The sequence below is a fragment of the Ambystoma mexicanum genome, chromosome 6p, assembly GCF_040938575.1.
Source record: "Ambystoma mexicanum isolate Mex_15411 chromosome 6p, UKY_AmexF1_1, whole genome shotgun sequence".
NCBI lineage: Eukaryota > Metazoa > Chordata > Amphibia > Caudata > Ambystomatidae > Ambystoma > Ambystoma mexicanum.
The window spans coordinates 300,179,167-300,205,540 of NC_090935.1; the positions used below are offsets into that span (position 1 = coordinate 300,179,167).

At 46.7% G+C, this 26,374-nt stretch overlaps 1 protein-coding gene across 1 annotated transcript in view; it reads right to left on the reverse strand.

Annotated features, from left to right (window-relative positions):
• ATP8B1 (ATPase phospholipid transporting 8B1) overlaps positions 1-26,374 on the reverse strand; it is a 958,513-nt gene that overhangs the window by 123,477 nt on the left and 808,662 nt on the right. The window contains exon 24 of the mRNA XM_069627043.1: positions 23,881-23,964. Within this exon, the coding sequence (XP_069483144.1) occupies positions 23,881-23,964 (84 nt within the window). The remainder of the gene's footprint in view (positions 1-23,880; positions 23,965-26,374) is intronic.

Consider the following 26,374-nt stretch of genomic DNA (forward strand, 5'->3'; position numbering starts at 1 on the left):
CCTTTCTCTTTTCTTCTGGGCTCCTATTTTGATGAGCACACCTCGTAGGGTTGCCTTAAATGCATCCCACAGTGTGTGTATGCCAATTTCCCCGTTGTCGTTCAAGTCAAAGAACTCCGTGATGGCATCTAGCACTTCCTGCGCAATGACCTCGTCTTTGAGAAGGGAGTCATTACATTTCCAGCGGCCTCTGCGTTCCGCGTGCCAACCCTCGGCTATGGTGACGCGGGCCATGTCATGATCTGTCCAGGGGACCGGGTCCACACTGTAGCCCGAGACGTGTGGGCGAAGCATTTCGTCCACCAGGATATAATCGATTCTAGAGAATGAGGTATGGATGGCCGAATAGTATGTGAACGGGGGGACGTCCGACCTGGGGAATGGAATCGTGTCGACCAGGCCCAGCTCAGCGTTGACCCTCCGGAAGCAGCGTGCCATGGCCTCGTCCACCGGTCTGACGTTCGGAGGGCCAAGTCGCTTCCTATCAAAGGCCGGGTCTAGGACCATGTTGAAGTCCCCCCCTACCACTATTTTGCCTTGGACAAAGTTTGAGCCTGTCCCTTACTTCCTCCCAGAACTGGGCTTGGCCTTCATTTGGGCCGTATATAACTACGAGGGTCAAGGGGGCCCCCTGTAAAGAACCCCTCACCATTAGGTAACGTCCCTTGGGGTCCTTCAGGGACGCCTCTTGTTCAAAGCCTACGCCCCCTGCTAGCAGAATTGCCACTCCCCTCTTTTTTGACTTATGTGATGCACAAAAGATCTCGCCAATCCCTCCTCCTCATCTTGGGTTCCTTCCCCCGGGCCCAATCTGTCTCCTGCAGGAAAAGCAGGTCTAGCTTAGCTCTTCTGAACTCCCTGCAAACCAGGGACCTCTTTGTGGGGGTATTCAGACCTCGCACATTCAAGGTGCCCACCCCCAGGGCCGGCAAGCCATCAGCCATTATCTATGTTACTCTCCCGGCTGGCCACCCACGTCATGCCTAAAACCCTGTTTCGCTTTGTTTGTCTCGCTTCTGGATTGCTTGGATTCCCCCTACCCCCTTCCCCCGGGGCCCTAAAACTGGCCCCAAACAACCCCTCCTCCCCCCTCCCTGAAAAAACATCCCCCACCAACTTGAAAGGACCCCCCACCCCCCTACCCGACGTCCAGCCAGTAAGTTCCGCCATCACTGGCATGTGGCCGGACCACCAGCCTGACCTCCCCTGGCTAGGCCCGCTGAACAATGCTCATCTCCTTGAGCCCCCCTTTTCCCCCCCAACCTCTTCCCCGTCGGTTGCCCGCTGTGTACTTGCTGTTCCAGGGGGTAGAGTCGTCACTAGGACCTCACGTGCTTCCACGCCTGTCCTACAGCTTGTCAGGGCTCCCCTGCCGTCAGCCCTCCGAGTCCATTTGTTCTCCTTCCTGGGCGGGAGGTGGAGTATTCAGTTTCTTGTATTTTCGTGAGGCTGTTTTCCTTCTCCTGGGTCCCGACTGACCCGGCCCCCCCCCCTGGCCAGAGCCACCGGGCCGATTGGGCTTCTTCGGGGGGCTGGGTCCACCACGTAATCGTGTATGGCACCTCTAATGCCCTCTTCTGTGATTAACGTAGTACGTTGGCCCATATATTCGAAGGACAGGGAGAATGGATACCCCCACCTGTAGCGGACCCCCTTCTCTTTGAGTAGCTGCGTCAGGGGACGGCACATTCTGCGCTTTGCCAAGGTGTAGGCGGAAAGGTCCTGAAAAATGGTGACCTGGGCATTGTTGTAGGTGATCACCCCTGCCTTCCTTGCTTCTTCCAAAACCTTGGTTTTTTCCGTATAGTAGTGGAACCGGGTTAGGACAGATCGGGGGTTCCCGGCCCTGCCCCCTGCTCTATGCACCCTGTCGAACGTGGGTTCTGTGGTCATCTCCTCTGCAAACAGAAGGGTGATAATGTCTTTCACGACTCGGGTTAGGTCTCTGTCTCCCCCTCCGTTTCCGGGATCCCGAAAAATCTTAAGTTATTCCTCCTTTCCCTGTTTTCGAAGTCATCAAACTGTCTGGCCTTTTCCTCGTCCCTCTTCTCCAAGGCCGAGAGCCTCATATCAAATTGAACCTCCTGTGCCGTTGACGAGGACTGGTTTGTTTCTACCCGTTGCAGCCTCTCCTCCACTTTGTCCACCCTGTTCCATTTTTTTGAATTTTTGGGCGATATCTGATCGCATTTCCCTAATTTCCTGGAGGATGGAGGCAAAGCCCCTCTCCATCGCCGTCGGGGGCTCCGACATGCTTCCCGGGTGGCTCGGGTCACTGGGGTCCGTGTGGTTGCTGGTGCGATTCTTATACCTAAACGCTTGCAGTGATTCTAGCCCGTTCATGCGATCCCCCTCAGTGCCCCCCTTGGGGTCCGCCGCTGGTCCAGATCCCCCACGTCTTGGTGCGGTCTCGTGGGGGTGGGAGGCTGCCCCCGTCGTGTTCCAGCCTCTGTTTGCTGTCCGGGGGGAGAGTCAGGCGGGCACACGCCCCAGGATTGTCCCCGGGGGCCACCACCTGTTTAGGCCTGGTCTCTGTCCCTCCGGCCTCGATGGGTTCCTTTGTTCGGCTGGTGGGAGATATCCCCTCTCCCCGGCGTGTATCGCGCTGTGCGGCCAGGCCAGACCAGGCCAGGACCCCACTAGGTCTGTGATGGCTGGAGTGGGGTGTGCTGCGGGGGTTGCCTTGGCCACCGCCAATCCCGGGTGTGCTCCCCTTGTCCTGCGATTGTCTCCTGGGGGCACAGGGTGGGCAACGTTTCCAGGCCCCGGATGCTGGGCCCGGGGCCGCCGACTGGTGCGGGAGCCAAGGCTGGGGGTCCGGTTCCCCTCTCGGGGGATATTGCCCGTGGTGGGCCCGAAAAATGAAGCGTGCGCCGGCGGGAGGGGCCGTTCCTGCCCGACCGGCTCTTTGCCTTTCCGGGCCGCTTCCCGCCGCCGAGGTCAGGCAGGGGCGGGCCCGGGCCGATCCTCCGAGGCGGACCGCCGGAGCCCGTCCGGGGGTGGACTGGCCTGTGATCCGCTTTGCTGCCGTGGCCCCCTTACCTCCTCCGCCCGGTGTCGGCTCCGTCAGCCCACTCCTCCTGGATCTGCGGGGCGCTGCCCTCCAGCTGGCGGCCGGGCTCCTCAGCTGGGCTCTGTCCGTCTGCAGGCCTCTCCCCGTCCTTGAGTACTCGGCCGCGACTCCAGCACGGCCCAAACTCCGGTTTTCGGGAGGCGGCGAGGTCCGCTCCTTCGAGCCGAAGTCTCGCGGGGGGGTCACCCGCCGATGGCCAGGTAGCTGTTTCGCCAGGGGGGTCCGGGGGGGCTCAATCCCTCTAGAAGGCCCTGTCCTGGCGGGAGCTCGGCACTAGGCAGCCATTGCCTCTGCGCCCCCTGGTGGTCCCATGTGTATAATTTTTAATGAAGAACCAAGGTTGCATAACCCACTAAAATCGAAAATAAGTTGCCATTTTTGAATGCAAGCCCTCAGGAAGAGCAGAGTTTGAACAGAGTATACCTCATGTGATAGGTAATATGTACATGCAATGACAAACCACTATGTATTTGAGAAATGTGTATTTTGATCAAATATAGATTTGTGTGCAATTTGACAGGGGTGTGTCCTTTCTGCAAGCCATCAAATTACATCATTCTGACACACAATCCTGCTCTCCAGTGAGAACGCAAAGAATTCTCCAACCTATCAGAACTCTGAAGGGGTTGGGCCTAGAAAGCTAGCCTCTCCACCCACTTTCAAAACACATAAAAAAAGACTGCTGGGACAGGTAGGGACATTCAATTCCATTTGCTGCGGAGCATGCTGACCGACGACTTCACATCCAGAGATCCTACACTTAGACTTCCAAGCTAAACAGAGACTACAGAACTTTGGACCAAGAAGGCCCACTGCAAGCAAAAGTATTTGTCAGCAGGCCCAAAAATCATTTGCAGACTATTCACAGCCGGACCCAGGTTTTGATTCTGGCTTGAAACCCTGTGCCAGAAAGATCCAGAAGCAGTGCTGTACCCAGAGAAAGCAGAGCAGTATCCAGAACCAGAGGCCAGAGATCCAGAGTGACCCAGACCGCTGTTAGCAGAACCAGAGAGCTGACCCAGATCACTGTGATGTGCCGAGACCAGAACCAGAGTCATGTCCAAAACCTGACCAGATCCGTGGGGAGGCCTATTTCAAAATATATTGTGAGTACCTAGCAGAACTGTGCAGAACCAATCTCTTAGTTAAAATAATATAATTCAATCTATTTTAATCTAACCAGAACTGCCTCCTAACTGTCACCTGTCATTTGCAAAGCGGTCACCTGTCATTTTCTAGCTGCAAGCTGTAACCGGTCGCTTTGAACTTTTAAAATTTCAAATCCGAAAAACTACCTTTATTTAATTGTCCGTATCTCTGGAACCGTTTGGGCTAGGAACTTGGTTTATACTTTTACTTTTACTTATCCTTTTGCCGTAATCGTGATTCACGCACTCGCGAATTTTGCCGCGATTCGCGATTTGGTTAAAAATCCAGCCACGTGTGAAAACAGCAGCTTCCTTGCTTTCCTTTGCCAAAAATTTGTTTAACCTGCTAGTTACTCCTAGATCCTTGCTAAAGTGAGCCTGAACTCATCCCAAGTATATTTCACTCACCCTGAACCTCCTAAAGGGAATTAAAACCATTTTCAGCATATTCCTCACTTCATTGCCAGCACATATAAAAGCATTTTGGGCCTGTGTTTCAAACTTCTGTAGTCTAAGCTTGCTGGGGTGAACTGAATTACATTTGATTGCATTTCTGAGAACTGTGTGCTTTCCTTCCATTTCCTTGCATTGCATAAAGGGGGGGAGTGGATTGCCAGAGGAAAGTGATTACATTGTTTTGTTGAAATCATATTGAGTATTTTCTGTATTGCATTTTCATTCAACATTGCATCCATCTGAAACTAGATAAAGCATTCTCTACCACCTTATTCTTCTGTTCCTATTCCCAAGCGTGCTACCTCATCCTTTATTCTACTCCTGGGTAATCAAATTAGTTTATTAGTAGAACATTACCCATTGTTGTTAACTGCTCATGTTCTGAAGTGTGATATTAATTTATTATAAAGTGTGATATATATATATATATTGTTTACATTCTCAAATAAACGGTTTAAACTTGCAAAACAGAACTACTTCTTGGCTCAGTGGGTTCCGGGGGGTTCCAAGAGAGGGGTGTTATATAGGGGTAGTCATCCAGAACTCATGAACTGGACATAAAGATATGTCAATAAGGGTTTCCATTCAGTATCCCAGACTAGGCATTGACTTAGCTGTAGTGCTGGATTGAATCCTCTTACATCAGATAGGAAAGGACGTATTTGCCAGATAAGATTTGTGTAGAATGCACATGAAGATCTTAGATAAGAGACATGTCTATTATACGAGAGATGAGAGTCCATGAAGATTCCCAGCGTCTTGACATGCTCCGATACTTCAATGAAGCTGTCATTACTCTTAAATTTTCTAAATTGTTGATTAAGCTTACCTACTTTCTGAGGTGTACCAAGGATGAGTAGTTCGGTTTTTGCCTCGTTAAGGGCAAGGGAGGTATTGGCCATCCATTTTTGTATGGCATTAAACACCTTGTTAACTCTCAACACATCCCTTTCATATGATCTTGTCAATTCAAAGACCAATTGGGTGTCATCAGCGTAATTTGTGAACTGGACACCCATGGTTTTAAGCATATCGCATAAATGTTTGGAGAAGAGTTAAAGAGTAGCAGTGATAAACACGAACCTTGCGGGACGCCACATGTGAGCAATGTTTTTTGAGAACTATTAGTTGCCTTTTACTACCGCGGCTAAACTTGGGTCCAGGAAAGACTTAAACCAGTTTATGGCTGATGAAGAGCATTGACCCGTTCTTAGTCTCTCGGCCAGGCGATCATGATCTTTGCGATCAAATGCAGAGGAAAGATCAAGTATCATCAGTAAAGCCAGTTTTCCTTTTTCGATAATATTAGCGATTTGCAACTGGAATTGAAGCTCAGAAGAAGAAGACCAGAGAGTCCGGCTGCACCTCCAGTAACCGTAGAAGCACTGCTGTAGTATTGCTGCTGTCTTGACCCCATTTTTGAATCGACAGGGAAGCATCAAGGAAGACTTCCTCCTTTGGGCCGGTGGGCATAACCAGCCTCAAGACACCTCAATTTGACTGGTCCCCTAACCTTCCAGGACTGCAGAATCCCAATATCTGGGTACGTAGACCACCTTGAAGTGCATTGCCTTGCCATTGACTAATCTCGCTTGAAAGTCTGGAGATCCACACGGATGCCACCAAAGAACATACCCTCTCAACATCCCCTCACCAGAGTGCAGGACCGAGAAACCAAGAAGATTCCAACAGCAGTGATCGTTAGCTACTGATGCTGAGAAAAAAGTGCCAAAACCATAAACCAACGCAGGAGAACGCAGATATCTGTGCTGGTGAGTACCTCTCTCAACTACTGCAGCAGCCCATCCAGGGTGCCCCCTTTCGGCAACACGACAGACTAGGAGACCGGGTTTGCAGCTATGTATCCAGAAGGCATCCGGCTACATCAACTTCTTCACATTAAAGGTACTGTGGGGTTTAATGGAAACTTACGTGAAGGGGTTTGTGTCGCTCCCTTGCTTTTGGAACACTGTATTCACTGTTTGGGTGTGCACCCTTTTGCAGTCGCCCAGGCCCAGCAGCCTGTGCCCCTCAAGGAAGGCTTCTCCAAAGCCTCAATGTTTTCCAATACCAACTAACTTGTTACTTACTTGTGCTACCAAGATTTGCATCAGAACTGTTGCATTCCTATTGACTTGGGCATTGCTGGATTGCTAACAGTAAATCCTCTGAACCTCTCTCCTTGGCCATCGCTTGTTTCCCTCCAAAACCTGAACTGAATACCGCTTTTCTTGTTAGGAAAAAAACTGCCTAAACCTTAGAAGAGTTGCTACTAGTATTTCTCACCTGTAATTTTAATGACCTTAACTGAAGTCAATCCGTGTGTGAATAAGAAAAGTATATAACAATGTACTCGCCTACTTTATTTCCTTACTATTCTAAATGAACGTTTTACGTTGCTGGTTGATTTAATATTTCTCTGAGTTTATAACTGGCTTGTATATATAAAATATATCACTCTTTCTGATATAACTGCAAGTGTGTAGTGTTTCTTTGGATACACGTATGTTCCGATTTCCTTGCACTGATTTCTAGCTCACATTCCTCCTCCTCCAAAGATGAGCCTGGCTGCTCTGCCACTCTACCAACCTTGGGCAGTACAGGCCTATATTAGAAGTTGGGGCCTTGACACCAAAGGATAAATGTTGTAGAGTGTAAAAACCAATTGGACTGTAGAAAAACATACCCAACACTTAGTCATCATTACAGTCCATGGCCAGCTCAATCTAATAACTAAAAGGAGTGTGTTGGTGCCCTCATTCAACTTGACCGGTCAATGGTGTTTGACACCATCGGCAACAATATCCATTTCGTCTGGTGGAGGTGATTATGTGGTATTACCCAAATTGGTCGATAACAATTGATCTTTTCACAATTGACCATTATATATATATATATATATATATATATATATATATATATATATATATATATATATATATATATATATATATATATATATATATATATATATATATATATATATATATATATATATATATATATATATATATATATATGTGTTTTGCTGGGGTTCGGTGTTGGGTAGAGGGGTTTCCCCCCACAGATATGGTACAATTGACCTTCACAATTCGGTCAATTGTGAAAAGGTCAATTGTCATTCGAGCAGTTGTAAAACGATCAATTCGTATACAACCGATTATGTGAGGTACCACCTGGGCATGGTTATGTCATTTTGGACTTGGCAGACCCGTCCTGTGATCTGTCGCACACCACCTCATTATCTTCAGTGATTACAATGAGTGGTTTGCAACCTTTGGCTACAGATACCATCACCCCAAGCCAGCATAGTGAATGTTGAGGGATCAAGAGAGCCTTAATACAAAGCATCTGGAGAGCTGCAGGTTTCAGACCCCTGTGATTACATTGTGCCTTTAGCAGCAGTCATCCACTACTCGCGTCCAACAGTCTGCTATGGTGATTAGACAGGTCATCCTTCAGTTGGACCAGACCCCATTTGTGTTTAATACATTTTATTGAAAGTATGATCAATGTGATATCAAAATAAGTAGTTTTTGTAACGAATACCTCCATAAGGAACAGAGTGAAAACTATCAAATACATGATAAGGAGATATGATGGCAGTGACTAAAATGGTAAAAATACAACATTTGAAAAGGCAATCAGCAAAAAGTAAAATATGAGCAATGTAAACAAGATTATACGACAACAGGTACACTATATTATCAACTGTCGCTGAAGTATGATCTGTGTAAGTAAAAAGATACAATGGTTTAACGGGGAAACCAAGATATAGAAGACATACATACAATTCAGGGAGGGGCGGGGGAGAATCATAATGAATTGATTTAAAAGCATTCAGGCGCAAGCACCACAAGAGAGCTATAATCAACCATTAGTGAATGGGAAAGATTATGAAAAGAAGTTCATGAGCAGACATGTTATGGAAGGTTAGACCATTCGTGAAATGGGCCCATTTGGCATCCTATTCAGCAGATTCATTGAGAAGTCTGGCCATACGATGTTCAAGTCTTTGTACATGTTAATGTTAAAAGGTATTTATATAGCGCATCATCACCAGAGTTGGTCCCCAGGTGGATCTGTAACAAGAGGAGGTGGGGGGAGGGGTTAGGTTAGTCGGGTGAAGAGCGAGTAGGAAAGTGAGAGAGGTGTGTGCTGTTGGTGGCTTCAGTTCGGTTTCCACCGTGCGCTGAGCTTTGGTATAAGTATCGGAGCGAGACCTTGAGTGCTGTTGATACGGTTTATGTGTTTTTTGTGGTTGCGGTGTGGTGAAGTGTGTGCGGTTTGCTGGCTAAGAAATGGTTGTGTGGGTTTTTCTGGTGAATTAGGTATGCAGAGGTTTGAAGTAAGTTGTAAGTATGTCCTGGTCGATCTTAATCTGATTAAGTAGCACTCCTGCAGGTACGCTTAGTAGCTGGTTACCTTTCTTGGCCATTTAACCGGTTCGGTTAGATGACACGGTGCATTCCTGGTTGTGTTGTGTGGATCTTGGGTTGGGGCCGGTTGTGTCTAGTCTCCCCCCTTTGGTGTGGTGCTGTGGATTGGCCGCCCCCTGTTCCTTCGCTGTCTATATTGACGGTGGCCTGGTGAGCTTGGGCGTGATTTGGCCTAGGTACTATTGATGGGTTGTCCTTGACCTTCCATCTTGGTCTATGTATTTGGTCATTAATGTTGTCCTGTTGTGGCTAAACTCTGGTTTTGTAGATGGATACGTCGTAGCGTGTCTCCTTAGGTTGTGTTTGTAGTTGGTAGATTGTTGGAGTCCGGGTTGGTGTCTTCGGTGTCTTCTCTTATCGTTGTTGCCAGGTATGCGTGTGCCCATGTGGACCTTCTAGTTATGCAGTGAAGAGCGAGGATTTCAGCAGTTTCCTGAATAGTAGGTGGTTTTTTGTGTTGCAAATATTCTTCGGTAAGACGTTCCACATTTTTGGGGCGATGTAGGTGTAATTTGTCTCTCAGGAACTCTACGCCTAGATTCTGGATTGCTCTGTGCATGATGCACATGGATTTGAATTGGATTCATTGTTTTATCGGTAGCCAATGTAGTGTTTTTAACACCGGAGTGATGTGTTCTCTTCGGGGAAGTTTGAGGAGCAATCTGGCTGCCGCATGTTGTATGCATTGAAGTTTTTTTAAAATTTAAAGTCTTTCAGGCATACCCAGGTATAGGCTATTGGCGTAATCTACTCTGGACATGAGAGCGATGATGGTTAGTGTTTTGTTGGCAAATGATAGGAATGGTAGGATCCTTTTTGCAACTCGCAGTAGAAAAGCATTTCTTGAGCATAGCGTTTACCTGCGGCTCCAGGGTAAGTTTGTTGTCCATCAGGACTCCCATGTTTTTTTTACAGTCGATGGGGCTGGGGTTTTACTGAGTTCCTTTGGCCATGGGATGTAGCGGTTGTCTTCTGTTTTTTTGATGATCATCATTTCTGTTTTTCCTTTGCTGAGTTTGAGGTAGTTAGCGTTCATCCAGTTGAGTACATCACAGAGGCAGTTCTTAAGTGTTGTGTTTTCTTCTTGAGGGTCTTGTATTTTGATTATTGCGTATCGTCTGCGTAGCTGTAGTAGGTGAGGCCATGTCTTTTGAGGAAGGTAGATGTTGAATAATAGTAGGGAAAAGGATGATCCTTGTGGTACGCCACATGTGGATTCTCTTATGTTGGATTTGAAAGGTTTCATCCATATAGTTTGTTCTGTTTGTTAGGAAGGATTTGATCCACAGTAAGGCAGTGTCTGTTATTTCTAATCCTTTTAGTCTCGTGATGAGGATGTCATGGTTAACTGTGCCGAATGCCGCAGAGAGGTCTAGAAGTATCAAGGCCGTACTGTTGTCTGAGTCTGCGTTTGTTTTTAGGTCATCCCATATTGAGAGGAGAGCTGATTCCGTTCCTCTGATTGGTCTGCTACCAACTTTTGCCTGGTCTAGTAGGCTGTTCTATGAATTCTTGAGTCGTTTTGTATATGTGTGTTTCGAGCAGTTTATGTTTAGCTGTATACGGGACGTTGGAGATGGGTCTATATTTTGACAGGTCCTCTATATATCCAGCGGTGTCTTTGAGAAGCTGTCTGATGTATGCTGATTTGACGGATTGTGGCACTTTCCCTGTTGAGATTTAATTGTTGGACATTCCATGGGGGCTCCACGTGTGAGGAATGATTTGTATATGTCCGGTGGGCAAGGATCCTCAGGAGAGCCCGTTTTGTTTTTGATTTACCAGATATGACCAGTTTGACGAAAGTCTCCACTGATATTTCAGGGAAGGTTTGTAGTTTGTTCCGGGTTCGGCGGGAGCCGTAGTCCGATCACATGGTCTGTTTTGTATGGCTTGTTGGACGGTGGTAATTTTGTTTTTGAAGTGGTCTGCTAGGTCATTGCAAAGTTTCAGCGATGGTATTTGTATGTTGTTGCAGCTTGTTGGGTTTTTTTATTTCATTTAAGATTTTGAAAAGTTCTTTTTGGGTGTTTGGTGCTGTGAGGATTCGGTTGTCATAATATTTCCTTTTTGCTTTTTGTATTTCCTTTTTGTAGGCACAGATATGTTGAAATTTAAATTCATTTCCCGTGTCATTTGTGTTTCTCCAATCTAGTTCTAGTTTTCGGTTCCTTTTTTCATGGTGCCGAGCTGTGGTGTGAAACATTTGGCTGTTGCTCTTTTACGTGAAGGGGTGAAAGGTTTTTCTTTGGTGATTTTGTCGATCGTTGATTTTATCCAGTTGTGGAGTAGAGCTACTTTTTTGTCTAGGTCAGCTTCTTCCATGATTATTGCTCGTGGTTTGCTGAGTTCCAGGAGTTCAGTTAGGTTGGAGTTTATGGTTCTCCAATTCCTTTTCATGGTGATCGGAAGTTTGTCTTGTTACTGGTTACTTGTTTGTTGGGGTGTTTAGTGTGATTACGAAGGGAATAATGAGGTGGTCGCTCCAGAGTATTTGGATTGGGGGGGCTGTGGTAAGGAGTTTATTGGCAAAAATTGTGTCAAGTGTGCCCAGCCGAGTGGGATGCTCCATTGACTAGTTGTTGTAGATTCATTGCTGCTAGTTGGCTGGTTAGAGATTTCTTCATCAAACCAGATATTGAAATCTCCAAGGACGATCAGGTGATTGCGCTGGATCGCTAGGGTTGTGATAGCTTCCTTGAAGGCACCCATGAAGGTTGCATCGTATGTTGGCTGCCGGTATATCATTATGAATTTCAGGTTTGTTTTGGGGTTTACTGATAGGCGTAGGATTAAGGATTCGCAATTTATCAATGTTTAATGGGTCCAGTTTGACAGCCAGGTGTTCCTTGTGTATGATTGCCAGTCCTCTTCCTCTGTTGGTTTTGCTGTTTGCTTGGACGCATTTGAAGTTATCAGGTAGGCAGGGTTGCCAGTCATTTGGTCGAAATCAATTGGTCGACTGGACAACTGGTCGAATCAATTTGGTCGAAAACCAAATGGTCGAATTTTTTTTTTTTACCCCCTTTTTTTTTTTTGGGGGGTCCCCCCCCCAAACACCTTTTTTTTCTTTCTTTTTTTTTTTTTTAACACGAAAACCCACAAAACACATATAAATTTAAAAAAAAAAAAATCGACCATTTGGTTTTCGACCAAATGACGTCGACCAAATTGCAGTCGACCAGTTTGTAGTCGACCAAATGACTGGACACCGGTAGGCAGTTGTTGAGGGTGATCTTTTAGTTGCGTCTAGCCATGTTTCAGTTAGAAATAGGATGTCGATACCCCTCTCACATGGTAGGTCGTATATTCTGGTGGCATGTTTGGACATTGACGGCGCATTGATTAAATTGCAATGGATCTTTTGGGTATGGTTTTGTTTATTGGTTGTTCCTTGTTTATTTTTGTTTATAATTGTCCAGTTAGGTTGTTTCTGTATTGACGTTGATTCGATGAAGATGAAGATCAGCAAGGGCTGCTTCTTCATTGAAGCTGTGAGATTGGTATCTTGACAAATTAACTAGTTACTTACCAACTGGTAACGTTCTTGCGACTGGATGTTCCTCCAACGTAGTCCACATCTTTGACATGTAATGTCCACAGCTTTGCTGCTTTGAAAATGTTTGGGCAGAGGGCGTCCTGCGTCAATGGCATCGGGTCGTTGTCCCTCGAAGGCCTCCGTTGAGGGTGACTTCACCGGATGTTATAAATAGGACGCACGGTGTCCATAGCCTCCATTTATGTTTCTCCCCCCCATAACGTGTGAAATGCTCATACACAATGCCTACTTGACTGCACATAGTCTTGAGGGAACGCAAGCTGCAATAGCATAGGAAATTCTTCAACGGGGCAAGCTGGGAGGCCGATGTGGAATACGTTGGACGAACATCCAGTCGACAGAGCGTTACCAGTTGGTAAGTAACTAGTTCTTCCAATGAATTGTGTCCTCCAACGTATTCCACATCTTTGACAGACTCCCAGGGCAGTATCAGTGAATGGAGGAGGGAGAAGAATGTAGAATACCCAATCAGATGGCATAATAATGCACTGCTTTACCAAAGGCCATATCCTGACATGGAGTGTATCCTGGGAGTAATGCTTGACAAAGGTGTGGATGGACGACCACGTTGCTGCATCACAAATATTCTTAATAGGCACTCCCCGCTGCAGGGCTGCGGATGTAGCCATGCCCTTAGTGGAGTGAGCTCGCAATCCCTCAGGAGGGTTGTTGCCTGCCAATCTGTAACATTCAGTAATGGTGAGGATAATCCACCTGGACAAGGTCTGTTTGGTAACGGCCTGGCCCATTTGGTGTCCAGTGTACCCCACAAAAAGCCTGTTGTCCACTCTGACCCGGGACATCCTAGAAATATAAAAGCTCAAAGCTCTCCTAGGGTCCAACCTATGGAGTCGCTCCTCTTCCTTTCCAGGATGAGGGGGGAGGATAGAAAGCAGGAAGTAACACTTTCTGGCTCAGATGAAACTCCGACACTACCTTAGGTAGAAAAGATGGAGGTACCCTCAGTACAATCCTATCCTTGTGGAACACAGTAAAAGGTGGCTTAGATGAAAGTGCCTGCAATTCACTCACTCTGCAAGCAGATGTAACTGCAACCAAGAAAACCATCTTGAAAGACAACGGCCTCAAAGAACAAGAGTGGAGAGGTTCAAACGGAGCACCCATTAGGCATTTCAAGACTAAATTCAAAGCCCAAACCGGCACCTGAAACGTGGACGGCGGGAACACATTTGTGAGACCTTTTAGAAATTGGGAAATCAAAGGAATCTTAAAATAAGAACATTCCTCAGACGAGCACTTGAAAATAGACAGCGCTGCCAGGTAACCTTTAATGGTACCCACTTGAAAACCCCTGTAGGCCAAAGAAAGCAGGAAAGAAAGAACCATCGGAATGGAACACTGAAAAGGATCTACATTGTTTCCTCTGTACCAGTCGCAAAACTTACGCCAACGGTACAGGGATTTGGTCGGCGGCCGCAAGCAACACCTCCAGCACGTCATCCGGGAGGTCCAAATCCTTGTATCTCAACCAAGCGTGAAGGTTGAGTCTCTTAACCTCTGGGTGGAGGAGGAAAAAAAAAAAAAAAAAAAACACAAACACACACAAACCCTCCCATCCACTCACGAGAGAGAGAAGGTCCTCTCTGTGGGGATGACTGCGTGGAGGACAGATAGACATTTCTAGAAGGTCCGGGTCCTTGCTCTCCTGGTCCAATCCGGAGCAATGAGGATCAAGTGGGACCCGAATCTCTGCAACCTCCTAACACCTGAGGAATGACGGGGACTGGAGGAAACGCGTATAGAAGTGGGAACAGCGTCCCCCCACGGCTCCTCTCGGAAGAAATTCCCTTGATCAAAATCTCTCTGCACTTGTGGCACGGGTCGCAAACAGATCCACTTGTGTGGTTCCCCAAAGGGCAAAGATCTCCTCAAGGACTTCCTCAGCCAACTCCCACTCGTGGGAGACCGTGCTCTGCCTGCTTAGAGCATCCGCCGCTGCATTCTCCTCTCCGGCCAGATGAACTGCCGAGAGTGAGATTCCTTGCTGTATCGCCCAGAACCAGAGCTGCATCGCCTCTGCACAGCAGGAGTGACCCCTACCCCCCCCCCTTTCTTGTTGAGGTAATGCATGGCCACTGTGTTGTCCGTCATGATCAGGACACTCTTCCCCCGCACATATGGCGGAAAAGCCTTCAGGGCTAGCCTGATGGCCCTCAGCTCCAAAAGGTTTATGTGGAGTTTGGACTCCGGAGACCAACAACTGCTGGCTGTCAGCTCGTTGGCGTGAGCTCCCCATCCTGTGAGGGAAGAGTCCGTCACCAGCGTCACCTCTGGCCACAGTTGCCAAAAATGCTCCCCCCTTCATCAGATTCCCTTTGCTGGCCCACCACAGAAGATACTGCGAGACAGAGTGTGGAATCTGAATGGGATCCGACATCTTGCCAGAGAATTGTGACCACTGCATCTTGAGAGCCCATTGAAGGGATCTCATTCTCAGTTTGGCTTCTGGCACCAGAAAAACACAGGATGCCATGAGGCCGAGCAACCTTAAGAAATCAAAAGCCCGAAGACTCTGGGCAGGTTGGAATTTTTTGGCCATCTGTTCAATGTGATGAGCCCTCACCTTGGGAGGCAAGCACTTCCCCACAGCCCCGATGTACTGTAGCTGCTGGGTAGGTGTCATATGGGACTTCTTGAAATTGAGGGAGAAGGCCTGCTTGTGAAGGGAATGGCAGGTGAGGCTGAGATGATCCAAAGCTTGTTGGGGAGAATGCTCCCGGATCAGCCAGTTGTCCAGATAGGGGTAGACGTGAACACCCCCCCCCCTCCTGAGATACGCTCCCACCACCATTATCTTGGTGAAGGCCCTCGGGCAGAGATCATTCTGAATGGCAGGATCCGATACAAAGTTTGAGTTGCCATCCGCAATCCTCCAGTATTTTCTGTGCTTTGGATGGATGGGCACATGAAAATAAGCATCATGTAGGTCCAGAAACACCAACCAATCCTGAAGTCGAAGGGCCTGAAGGACCTGAGAAAGTGTGACCATCTTGAACTTGTTCTTCCTGAGGAACTTGTTCAAACGACGTAAATCCAAGATGGGTCTCAGTCCTCCGTCTTTCTTGGGAGTCAAAAAACACGGGCAATACCAGCCCTTGTTCCTCTCCACCACAGGCACTAGTTCTATAGCGCCTTTCTTCAGCAGGGTCAAGATTTCCTGCACAAGGAGCGGATCTGGAAACTTCAAAGAGATTCCCCGGTGGATTGTCATGAGGCCGCTTTAGGAAGAAAAGGCAGTAACCGTGGGCTATTGTTTCTAGAACCGAGGCATCTGAAGTAAAGGCTTGCCATTCTTCTAGCTGATGAGACAGTGTCGCCAACCAGCGAACAATGGGACCTGGCCTCATAGCTGTTTTGAAGCGGCTGTGGCAGCACTTGAAGGCAAAGAGGCAGCTGCCTGAGCGGCTTTGGCAACTATTCCCCCCATCGACCATAGGTACTTTTACAGTAGCCCCTTTGATTAGTGGCTCCTTTTACTCTACCAAAAGAGGAGTAGTAATGAAAGGAACTCCCCTCCCCTCCATTGCTGTCCCCTAGGATGAAAAGGCAGAGGTTGACGCACAGCAGCGCCCAAAGACCTAGCAGCTGCTTTGGAGGTCTGCAACCTCTCAAGGCTCTCATCAGCATTGCTGCCTAACAAATGTGAACCATCAAAGGGCATGTTGAGAAGACGGGCTTGCACATCTGGAGCAAAACCCGACTTCCGCAACCACGCAAACCTGCGTATCGCGGTGCTCACAGCCATGGACCGGCTAACACTATCAGCCGTGTCCAACCCAGACTGAAGGGATTCACACATGGCATCCTTGTCATCCTGCACAAGAGCAAGGAACCCATCCCTTTCCTCCCCCTCAGGCACATGCTCAGCCGCTAGAGAGAGAATTCCACAGTGTGTGAAAACCTTGCCAAGGTACAGGTGGAGTTGGCAGACTTCAGTGGCATACTCCCAGCTGAAAATACCTTGCATGCCCAACCATCGAATTGCTTGTCGTCCCCATCAGGAGGGATGGTAGGGTACGGCGCCTGCCTCGAAGTGGCCGTGGCCGCCTGAAGCACCAAACACTTAGGAGTGGGGTGAGTGGATAGGTAGCCGGGGTCGCTACTGGATGGATGGTATTTCTTAGTTAACGACTTATTGACCGCTAGAAGAGACTCCGGGATCTGCCAAGTAGCCGCCACCCTTTTATGTAAAGCCAAATGAAAAGGAAACACTGGGTCAGTGGACGGACCCTGATCTAAAATGTCAGGTCATCCTGATCGTATTCAACCTGAGGGCCGGACCACCCTTGACATCAACCACCTATAGGAGGATTCAGCATGAGCCCCAGGCTCTGGCCTACCAAACTCCATCTCTGGAGAAGTGTCAAGGCCACTGGCATCATGTAGATACTGACTCAGATCTTCCAACTGACTCCTCAGAAAAGACCATGTCAGGAGCCTCAGGTGCTACACCAGGATTATCAAAGGGATCCAACTCCACCTCAGACCTCTCCTCATCCACATAAATGTCCTGCAGATAATGAAAGAACTCCTTGCTAGGGACAGGGGTGGTCTTGGAGACAAGAACAGGCCTCACGGTCTTAGACAGAGCCTTTCTTGGAGGATCTACAGTCACAGTGGCTGCCAATAGCAAATTCTGCCCATTTTGCCCAGATGGCGGTGAGGGCGTCGACTTTCACGGCGTCATCGAAAGGGCGAGGACTGCGCCGAGAGCCAGCCCGAAGGCAAAGCCTCGACAGCATCACGCGACTGAGTCCACGCCATCCTCGAGCCCTTTCCAGACTTCTGCGGTTTTGTTGGGGACAAAGACCGCAATCTAGATCTGGCACATCTCTGCCGATCCACCGGATCCTTGTCTGAACGGGACCTCGACGGTTCCCGATGCTTATTGCGCCGACTGCCTGAAGCCGAGGGCGTGCGAACATCGGACCAAGACCGTTCCCTGCCGGCTTCCATCGAAGGCGCGGACAGAATTGTGCCCTGGAATTGAAAAATCACCAGCATTTGCTCCCTGAATGCCTACCATTCTTCTGGAGTAGAGGATTTAGTGGGACAAGCCACTTTCCTCACAGAGCCTTCATCCGACGAGGACAGGGAAGGCAAACGGTGATGCCGCTTCCGGGAGTGCCTCGACGAGGATGACGAGTGGCGGGAACCACTCCGGGACCGAGAGCCCCTGGATTCCTTCCGCCGGGTAGAGAATTCCTTCCGGCGGGTAGAGTCAACCCTCGAATCGTCAGTGGAAATACCCGTAGATTTTTTGGTTTTACGAGGTTTGGAAACCCAACCTACCTGCAACTTCCCCTTACGCTCCCGCAAGGCCTTGGCAGTCAACGACTGGCACTTCGAGCAGTCATTGGTATCATGACTTTCACCCAGACACCACAAGCTGATGCGGTGTGGGTCCATAATAGACATTTTGGACTTAGTGTCGGCATGTCTGAAACCCAGACCGCAGAGTCGGAGGGGTAGAAGATGAAGACATTTTCTTCGAAGAAGAAAACACGAGGTGCGCCGAGTTCTCAAAGCAAGTACGTTTGCGGAAAAAACGGAACTGAGTCTACGGGCGCCTATTTATAACATCCAGTGACGTCAGATCGACGGAGTCCTTCGAGGGACATCGACCCGACGTCATCAACGCAGGACACCCTCTGCTGAAAAATGTACAAAGCAGCACAGCTGTGGATATTACATGTCAAAGATGTGGAATATGTTGGAGGACACAATCCTATTCGAAATGACAAATATCATTCCACCAATTTATGGAAATATTTTGAAATTGTTTCCAATTAGCAGTATTTAACTTGATAGCAATGGCAATAAAAGTATCATACAGAATAAATGAAAATACTGAATGTGATGCTGCCCATCAAAATATTTGTAAGGTTTAATGGGAGGTTAATTTTAAAAATGCTTTAAGAATTTCCAAACATCTTGCCAAAACTTTTGAGCATATGAACATTCATAAAACATGCGTTTGTAGGAACCAAGATTGTTCCCACAAGACAAACAATTCCCATCAGATCCATGCCGAGTCTTGAATAACTTATCAGGGTTAGGAAAGCTCCATGTCCAAAGAAGAGGTTTTGTGTAATGGTGGCTGAGGTGGATGTGCGTTTCACCTTGGACCATAATACCCAAGTCTTCTCATCAAACACCATTCCGCAGTCCATTTCCCATTGGAATTCCGCAACCCATTTTATATTAAGAAGTCTGACCTGTAACAATTATAAAGTTTAGCAGCTATAACATGAAAAACCATGGCTTAATGCTGTATTCTTGTGGGATCATGCATTTATCCAAGTAAAAATGCATTATGATGCCATTTAGTCTGGGAAAATAACTCCACCATTTTCAATGAGGGCATTGAATTTAGTAATGGTAATTCTCCTATTTTTCCCCATTTCCCATAAAAAATGTACCAAGATTGAATTGAGGGATCTATAAAAATGTGGCGGGACAGGGAACCGGAAGCATTTGAAGGTAATAAAATACAAAGGGAGATAATTTAACATGTCTCAAAACATCCCCGCCAAGACAAGTATAGAGGCGACCATAGAGAAGTTAACTCTAAGCCTATCAAGCCCAGAAGGACATTCGTTATAAGTTTAATGTTGCTGCAAACCGATGAGAAAAATGCAGACCAAGTTATCTAAAAGAACTATCAGACCATTTGAAACCCAACGTGTCAATTTCATGTTTATAAACAAATGGATTAAGGGATAACATTTCATATTCATACTTATTGAGCTTATACACAGCAAACAATGAAAAAGATATCCAATACAGATAAATTGGGAAGATTGACCTTAGGTTTTATAGGATAAGTATGTCAACAGCTCACACAGAAATCGTAATCTCCTGTTTGCCACTACAATTACCGGGGATATGTACATCATGCCTGATCAATTCCAATAAGGGTTCCAGAGACAGTACATATATATATTAGAACACAAGGGGCAGCCTTATATAGTTCCGCTTTTGAGAGGAAAAAATGCTGAGGTTTGACCATTGATAAAGATAGAGGATTTGGGATCTCAAATAAGTTTGGCAAGGGATACAAAACCCTCACCACACCCAAGCCAACGTAAAGCATAGAAGAGACAACCCCAACCAACCCGATCAAAAGCCTTTTCGGCGTCTAAAGCAATTGCTGCATATCCATCTCTATCATTCGAAACCAGGTGGATAGCATCAAGTTATAGTCTAGCGTTGGATGAGAGATTCCTTTCTTTGATAAATCTAAGTTGATCAAATTTTATTAATTTGGGAAGATTTTAGCAAGAACTTTGGCAAACATTTATCATACTTTTTCTACCAGCTGCATCACCTTTATTGAGAGTATAGAGGCCAGTTTATTGTTGGGAAAGATTTTCTTATTGCCACTTTCCTTCTATAGACTATGAGGCATCCCTTTTTGCTTGCTGCTGACTTAACTTTTTAGATGTAGGTAAAGCGTTCTGCCATAGTTCGCTTGTCTTTTTGCAAATTCTTATGGTTAAACTGATCAGTCCATAAGACTATCAGTACTGGTGCACTTTTAGTGGATTTCTTGCATTTTAAAACTGCATACATCACCTTACAGTGAAGTGGGGCTAGGATGCTTTGTATCCTTAAAACTTTTTGTGACTTTGTGGTAACAAATGCAATGTGGCCAGGATGGGTTGGTGGCAGCGGATATTTTCCTTCCATGTTTTTGACCTTTTACTCATGCGCTTTTGCATATTACAACATAATGCCATAAAAAGTACCATATACTTTAAAATGGCAATGCCATGAGATTGTTGCCTGTCCTTTGGCCATGTTGTCCTTTGGCCTTCTTCCTGCCCTCTTGGGTACTGAATTGCTGTATATGGAATGTCCTTTCCCAGGGAAAGCCTCTGCTTTCCTGGGCAAAGTGGTGTTTTGTGTGTGGCAGGATGTGGGAGGTGGCCCATGTGGTCCCAGTCCATATCCGTTCCCTTGAATGTCTGCTACTTTGTAGAATGTTAAGCCAGTGGCTGTCCATGATTGGGTATACATTCCTGGCTCCCAACTCAGATAGGTGGTCTAGTGTAGGATCCCCTCCTAAGCCTTCCTTAGTGTAATGCGACAGTGAGCAACTTACCTGAACTTTTCCTAACTTTCTAAACTCTAAATTTCAACCTGAAAATTATTTCTTTAGGAACAGATTACTTCTCGGAACTATGTCTAGTCTTGTTCTTAAAGTGTTTCTACTGTGTTTTATGGATCCGATTACTCACCTGCACTGCACTTGTTTTGAATCAAATGCTTTTCTAACTTCTTTCAAATGCATATATGCATGAGGGCAGGGAGGTAAGGCCACTAGCAGATAGTCCCTCCAGGGGTGGTACTCAGCAGGTGGCTCTCATGGGGAGGTAAACCCCCGATGGGATGAGGGACGACACCGTGGCCGGTATAATTCCCCAACACCCCAAACGCCCTCACCCAGTTACCCTGCACAAGACATAAAAACGCCACACTTCCATGTATGTCTACAGAATAGAAAATGCCACTTCCCCAAGAAACACTGGGACGAGGAAGAGCAACAACATAGTGAGGGGTGAAGATCTCTGGGATGAGGAAGAGGCGTGGATCCATGTGCCAGGTTCCACAGAACCAAGGAGCGTGGACTAGAGGCCTGAGAACGGCAAATACTGTTCATGTCATAAAAAGGGAGGAAGCACTGGGAAGTGAGAGAGGCCCTCCAGGAGGGAGCAGGAGAATTTAATGTTACCAGCTGTAGAGGAGACAGGACACTGGCAGTACAGAGAATAGGATACTTAACCCACTGGTAAAGGGTTTTCTAGAAGCTCCATTGCAGACGAACACCCGCGAGAGGCAGAAGCCTGAGCTCCCATCCAGTCAGAGATCCTGCAGCACGCAGGAAAGCGGAGACGCGAGGCCCGGAGCCATCACGAGCCGCCGCATTCCCTGGAAGAAGGGAAGAGATGAAGGCTTGAAGCACCCACAAACAACTGAAAATCTCCAGTAATATCTCCAGAAAGGTCAGGGAGACCAGGCCAGTTGGGACGGCTAGGAGAAGGGAGGTTACGGAAGCGGGTCTCGGACCCAGATACTTAATCAAGGCCTCCAAACCAATACTTTATCACAGTACCTGACAGGATAGTATACCAGGTTGGCTGTAACCAACGTAGTAGTAGCAAAACAAGAAGACCGCCATTAAAGCAAGGCGAGTCCTGGGACTTGCACCCATATGGAGAAAGTGCCAAAGCAACTTTCATACTCAGTGCCTGGAAGAATAGTATACCAGGTTATCCGTGACCAACGAAGGAGTAGTAGCAGCAAAGCAAGACCACAATTAAAGAAATTACAAGTCTGGGATTTGTAACCACATGAAGAGAGACAGCCATACTCGCAGTACCTGGCAGGAGAGCATAACAGGCTGGCCGGAAACAACAAAGCAGTAGTAGTCAAGCAAGAAAATACTTAATTGGAAAGTAAAGAGAAGGCAAAGCCTGGGACTCACTCACATATGAAGGGAACTAAAGCACTCTTCTTACTCACATTACCTGGCAGGATAGTGTACCAGGTTGGCTGTGAAACCAAGGAGAAGTCAAGAGGAACCAAGACAACTCTGGGAATGTGATGAAGCATATAATCTTCATAATCATAGTGCCTGAGAGAAACAAGAGCCAGGTTGACTCTAAAAATACTGGAAAGAAGCTAAGGGGAGGGAAGCATCCTCCCAAGTGACTTGTACAGACAAGATCAAGGACATTTTTGAAACACTAAAAGAGGAAAAGACCCTCATTGGACATTCTGAGGACACGACAGGAACACTGAAAGAGGAAAAGACATTTATTGAATTCAGAGGGCATGACAACCTATGAGTAAGGTTGTCCCTCCTTTTCCTATTTTATTTGTTGCACCATTTTGGAACTTTGTTTTGCGAGTTGAAACAGAACTTTGAGACTAAAGAAGATCCCCCTTTCACATTAGTTTAGGTATCCTGACAGACTCCTTGGAATATTATTTTGAGGCTGGGAAACCCCTTCTGGTAGTAGGGCCACAAAGGTATTTCTCCAACACATATTTAAGAAAAGTCTCTGCCAACAAGCATGCCACCTGTGTGCCAATCTCCTCATTCCACACCCTTACAATATTCATTCACTCTTATGAGTCGTTGAATGACATTACTTACCTAGAGGTTTCATTGCTTAGTGTGTATTCTAAAGGCCTAATAAATAATGTTATATTTACTGTTTAAATGGAAGTGGTCTGTGTGCATCACTGTAGCCTTTACCTTGACTGGGTTTGGCAGGGTTTATTTCCCGTTCACCATAATAGGCTGGCCTCTCAAAATCCACCCCTGGGTTTGATTGTGGAAATCAATTTGAACATTTAATAATAAACAGATCCTGGCAGTAAGCAGAGCAAAGCCTTCTCGACTCCTGGTATAGGCCTATGTCACATACCACTAGTGACAGTTGAAAATCTCGATCTTAAATTTGATCAAGATTTTAGTCCCTCACCCACGCTAAATGCAGTTTACAGCCCTCTTTCTTACAGCTTAAGACATAAGAGCTTCTTTCCACTGTTACCAGGCACCCTGCATGGCACTTGGGCTCAGCAGCTGTGCTACCAAGGATGGATTACTGTATCTCCATATATCTCGGGTTGCTGGATTACCTGCTCTGGCATTAACAGTTTATATCAAACGAGGCAGCACAGTTGGCCACTGGTGCCAAATGCACCCTTTTCATTATGTTCTGCATGGACTGTCAGTAAGGCAACAGGTGCTGCTCCAGGCTCACTGTATGGATCACACCCCCTCACCACTTTTCAGTTAATTCTGTTGCAATATTCTCCTGGCGGCCACCTTAGCATTGGCACCAGTTACAAAAAAGAACCAACACCTTTGGTCTTCCGGTCTAGGACCACTTTTTAGTAACACTACATCTGACCCATAAAACTCATCAGTTAACCAGATAAAGCCACAAGTATTCTGCTACTTTTCCTGCTCTAGAAGGAGTATGCAAACGGCAGCCCTTCTAGAGGTTTTGGACTAACGTAAATTATCTCTTACGATTGACTTTGCTGACCGGATAGAGTGCTAGTTGAAAATATTTGGAGAGCTCAAGATTGCAACCCTTTAGTCCATACCCAAATCTGTGCGTGCAGGACAAGGCAAATACACAGTCTATGTAAAATATAACAAACCTGATCAAGCAAGCCGACAAGTAGAACGGGAAGACTGGAGTACAGCACGTTGTAGAGTGCAATGAACCAATCCTCATACACGGGCTGGAAAAGAAAATTTGTTGTATTCATTTAAGTTCCAAAACATGGAAATTCTCAAAGTAAAGGGCACTAAAAAGCACGAACAAACAAAATATGAAAACAATTAAGAATATTCATGGAAGCAGGCACATATCTCTACTAGTTGCTTTTGGGACATAAAACAATAGAATGCATATCAGGGCAGATAACTGAAACTGATTTAAAGTCCTTTGAAGAATTTAATTGCTAATGGTTTTCTAAAGAACGCATAGGCAGTTTAAAAAATATACTGTTGCTACAACAGAAAATACACTTGATAGAAAATCTGGTTGTGGCAATTTGAAAACCATACTGGACACAGTCAGATTAATGTCACCAGCATCTAATACAAGAACTGGCGCCCCTGCACAGGATGACACTCAGACTCAGATACACGCACCATCACAAACAGCTTAATAGGGTTGTGGTGAGGAGTTCAAGTGGGGTAATATACACCAAGAGTAAAAATTGAAGTGGAATAGGCTGGGGGGGGATTGGAGGGGGGTGCAGATGTACGACGAGATGTATCACTGGATATCGTTTATGAAGTCTGCGTGTTATTTTGTTTGTAAAATCAATAAAAATTGTTTTAAAAGAAAAAAATGGCACCAGCATCATTATTACGTTTTGCACAGGGGGATTCTAGCTACTCTGAGGGCTACTCCTTGACACACGCACAAGTTGGCATTATCAAAATATTGATATCAGCTGAGGCAGATATCTGCCACATTGGGGGCCTACAAACAGCATCCTTTCTGAAGCTACGATTGCTGGTGTTACTGTGACCAGTAAGTGTGTTCGTATTAAACAAATAGCTGGCAGCATGGGCACTGATACAAGCGCCAAGAGTCCATGAAAGGGACGTTCCACATCCTGAAGCAACATACGGCCTGTATGCCACACTGTTAAAAACGACATTAGTTATGTTGTGGGATCAGATATTACTGTATGCCTAATTTAAATAAAGGCTGGTAAGAATAGAATACTTGGAGAGAAGCTCGGAGGATAGCTAAGGGGCAACATGCTCGCCTTGGAGGCAAAACGACAGAGCAACCGAGGTTCGATCCCCGGGTCCACATTTAGAAACCTCTGGGTATTAAGCGCGTTATAAATATCCAATCATATCAAGCGTGTGGAGGGCAGGGAAAAATGTGTTTCATACATCATGTGACAATGTATGAGCATAGGTAGTCAGAGTGGGGGAGAGTGCATGAGGGCCATCCGCTTGACAGAGCACTAACTGCGCACTCGTAATCTAAACCAGAGTGCCATGCCTGAAATGGATTTGTTCTGTGGCAGTGACTTATAGCCAAGTGACATCAGTATTAAAGAGCTGATGCTCCAATCTCGTGCAAATGCAATTAAGGGTCAGTGGACACTTCTCCCTAAGGGAGAAGCCGTTCCCATGAAGCTAGGCAGGTCAGACCGCTAAACAATAGTCCCCATAGTGGTGGTAACATGCGGGGGGATCTCATGGGGAGGGACTCCTCTCCTGGGATAAGGACATAATTAGGAGGCACAACCCCTGTGAAATCCCATCACATAGGCTGACGACAATACCCACATTTTATCCACATAAGATCACCTCCGAAACAATGTGCTATTGTGAAACATTGAACCCATCTGACAAAAGCACAGAGACTAAGAAGCACTCGAAAACATTACAGTTCAGCGGGACAAAAGCTAGAGCAGATGCTATCAAATGGAATGACGTTATGCTGGGGCCATCCCACTATTTAAACTGAACAGCAAAGACCGACTGTATGCTTCATCTTCTGACCCGTCCGGCAACAGCCCCTGTAGTTCTAGCAGGCTGGAAGCTGTGATACGACCAGAGGGAGAACCAGGTGGCCGAGGAGGCCACATTGAAGCCTGGAGAGCTGATGCAAGTCTTCGGGGAATGGCAGCGAGGCTAGTCTCCGAGGTGGAGAAGAGAAATAGCATGACACCCGAGAAATGTCTTGCAAGTCGGTTAGGAACTCGTGTAATAGGTAATGGGTGGAGCGTGTAGTCCAACAATAATGTCGAGACCGCCTACCATAGGATACAGCAGAGCTGCATAGGTGACCATCAGGAGAGCGCGAAAAACCGTGGAGGAGGCCATAACCTGTTACAGCGGGACCAAGGGGTTCAACAGCTCACTGAGGTGGTCCACACCAACTCAAGTTGGAGAGGCGAGAAAGTAAGAAGGAAGAACGAAACCGGCGACGCCTGGAATCAAAGGAAAAGAGAAAACCGCAAACTATTTTGTGACAGAACCCAGGCCAGTTACAAAAAACTTCTGCTACTGGAGAGTCTAGAGGGACTCCATGTACAGGTACGGCAGTGCTGGTAAAACATCTACATTCAAGCAAGTGCTTCATCTGGTGAGACAAACCTCCAACTCCACCATACC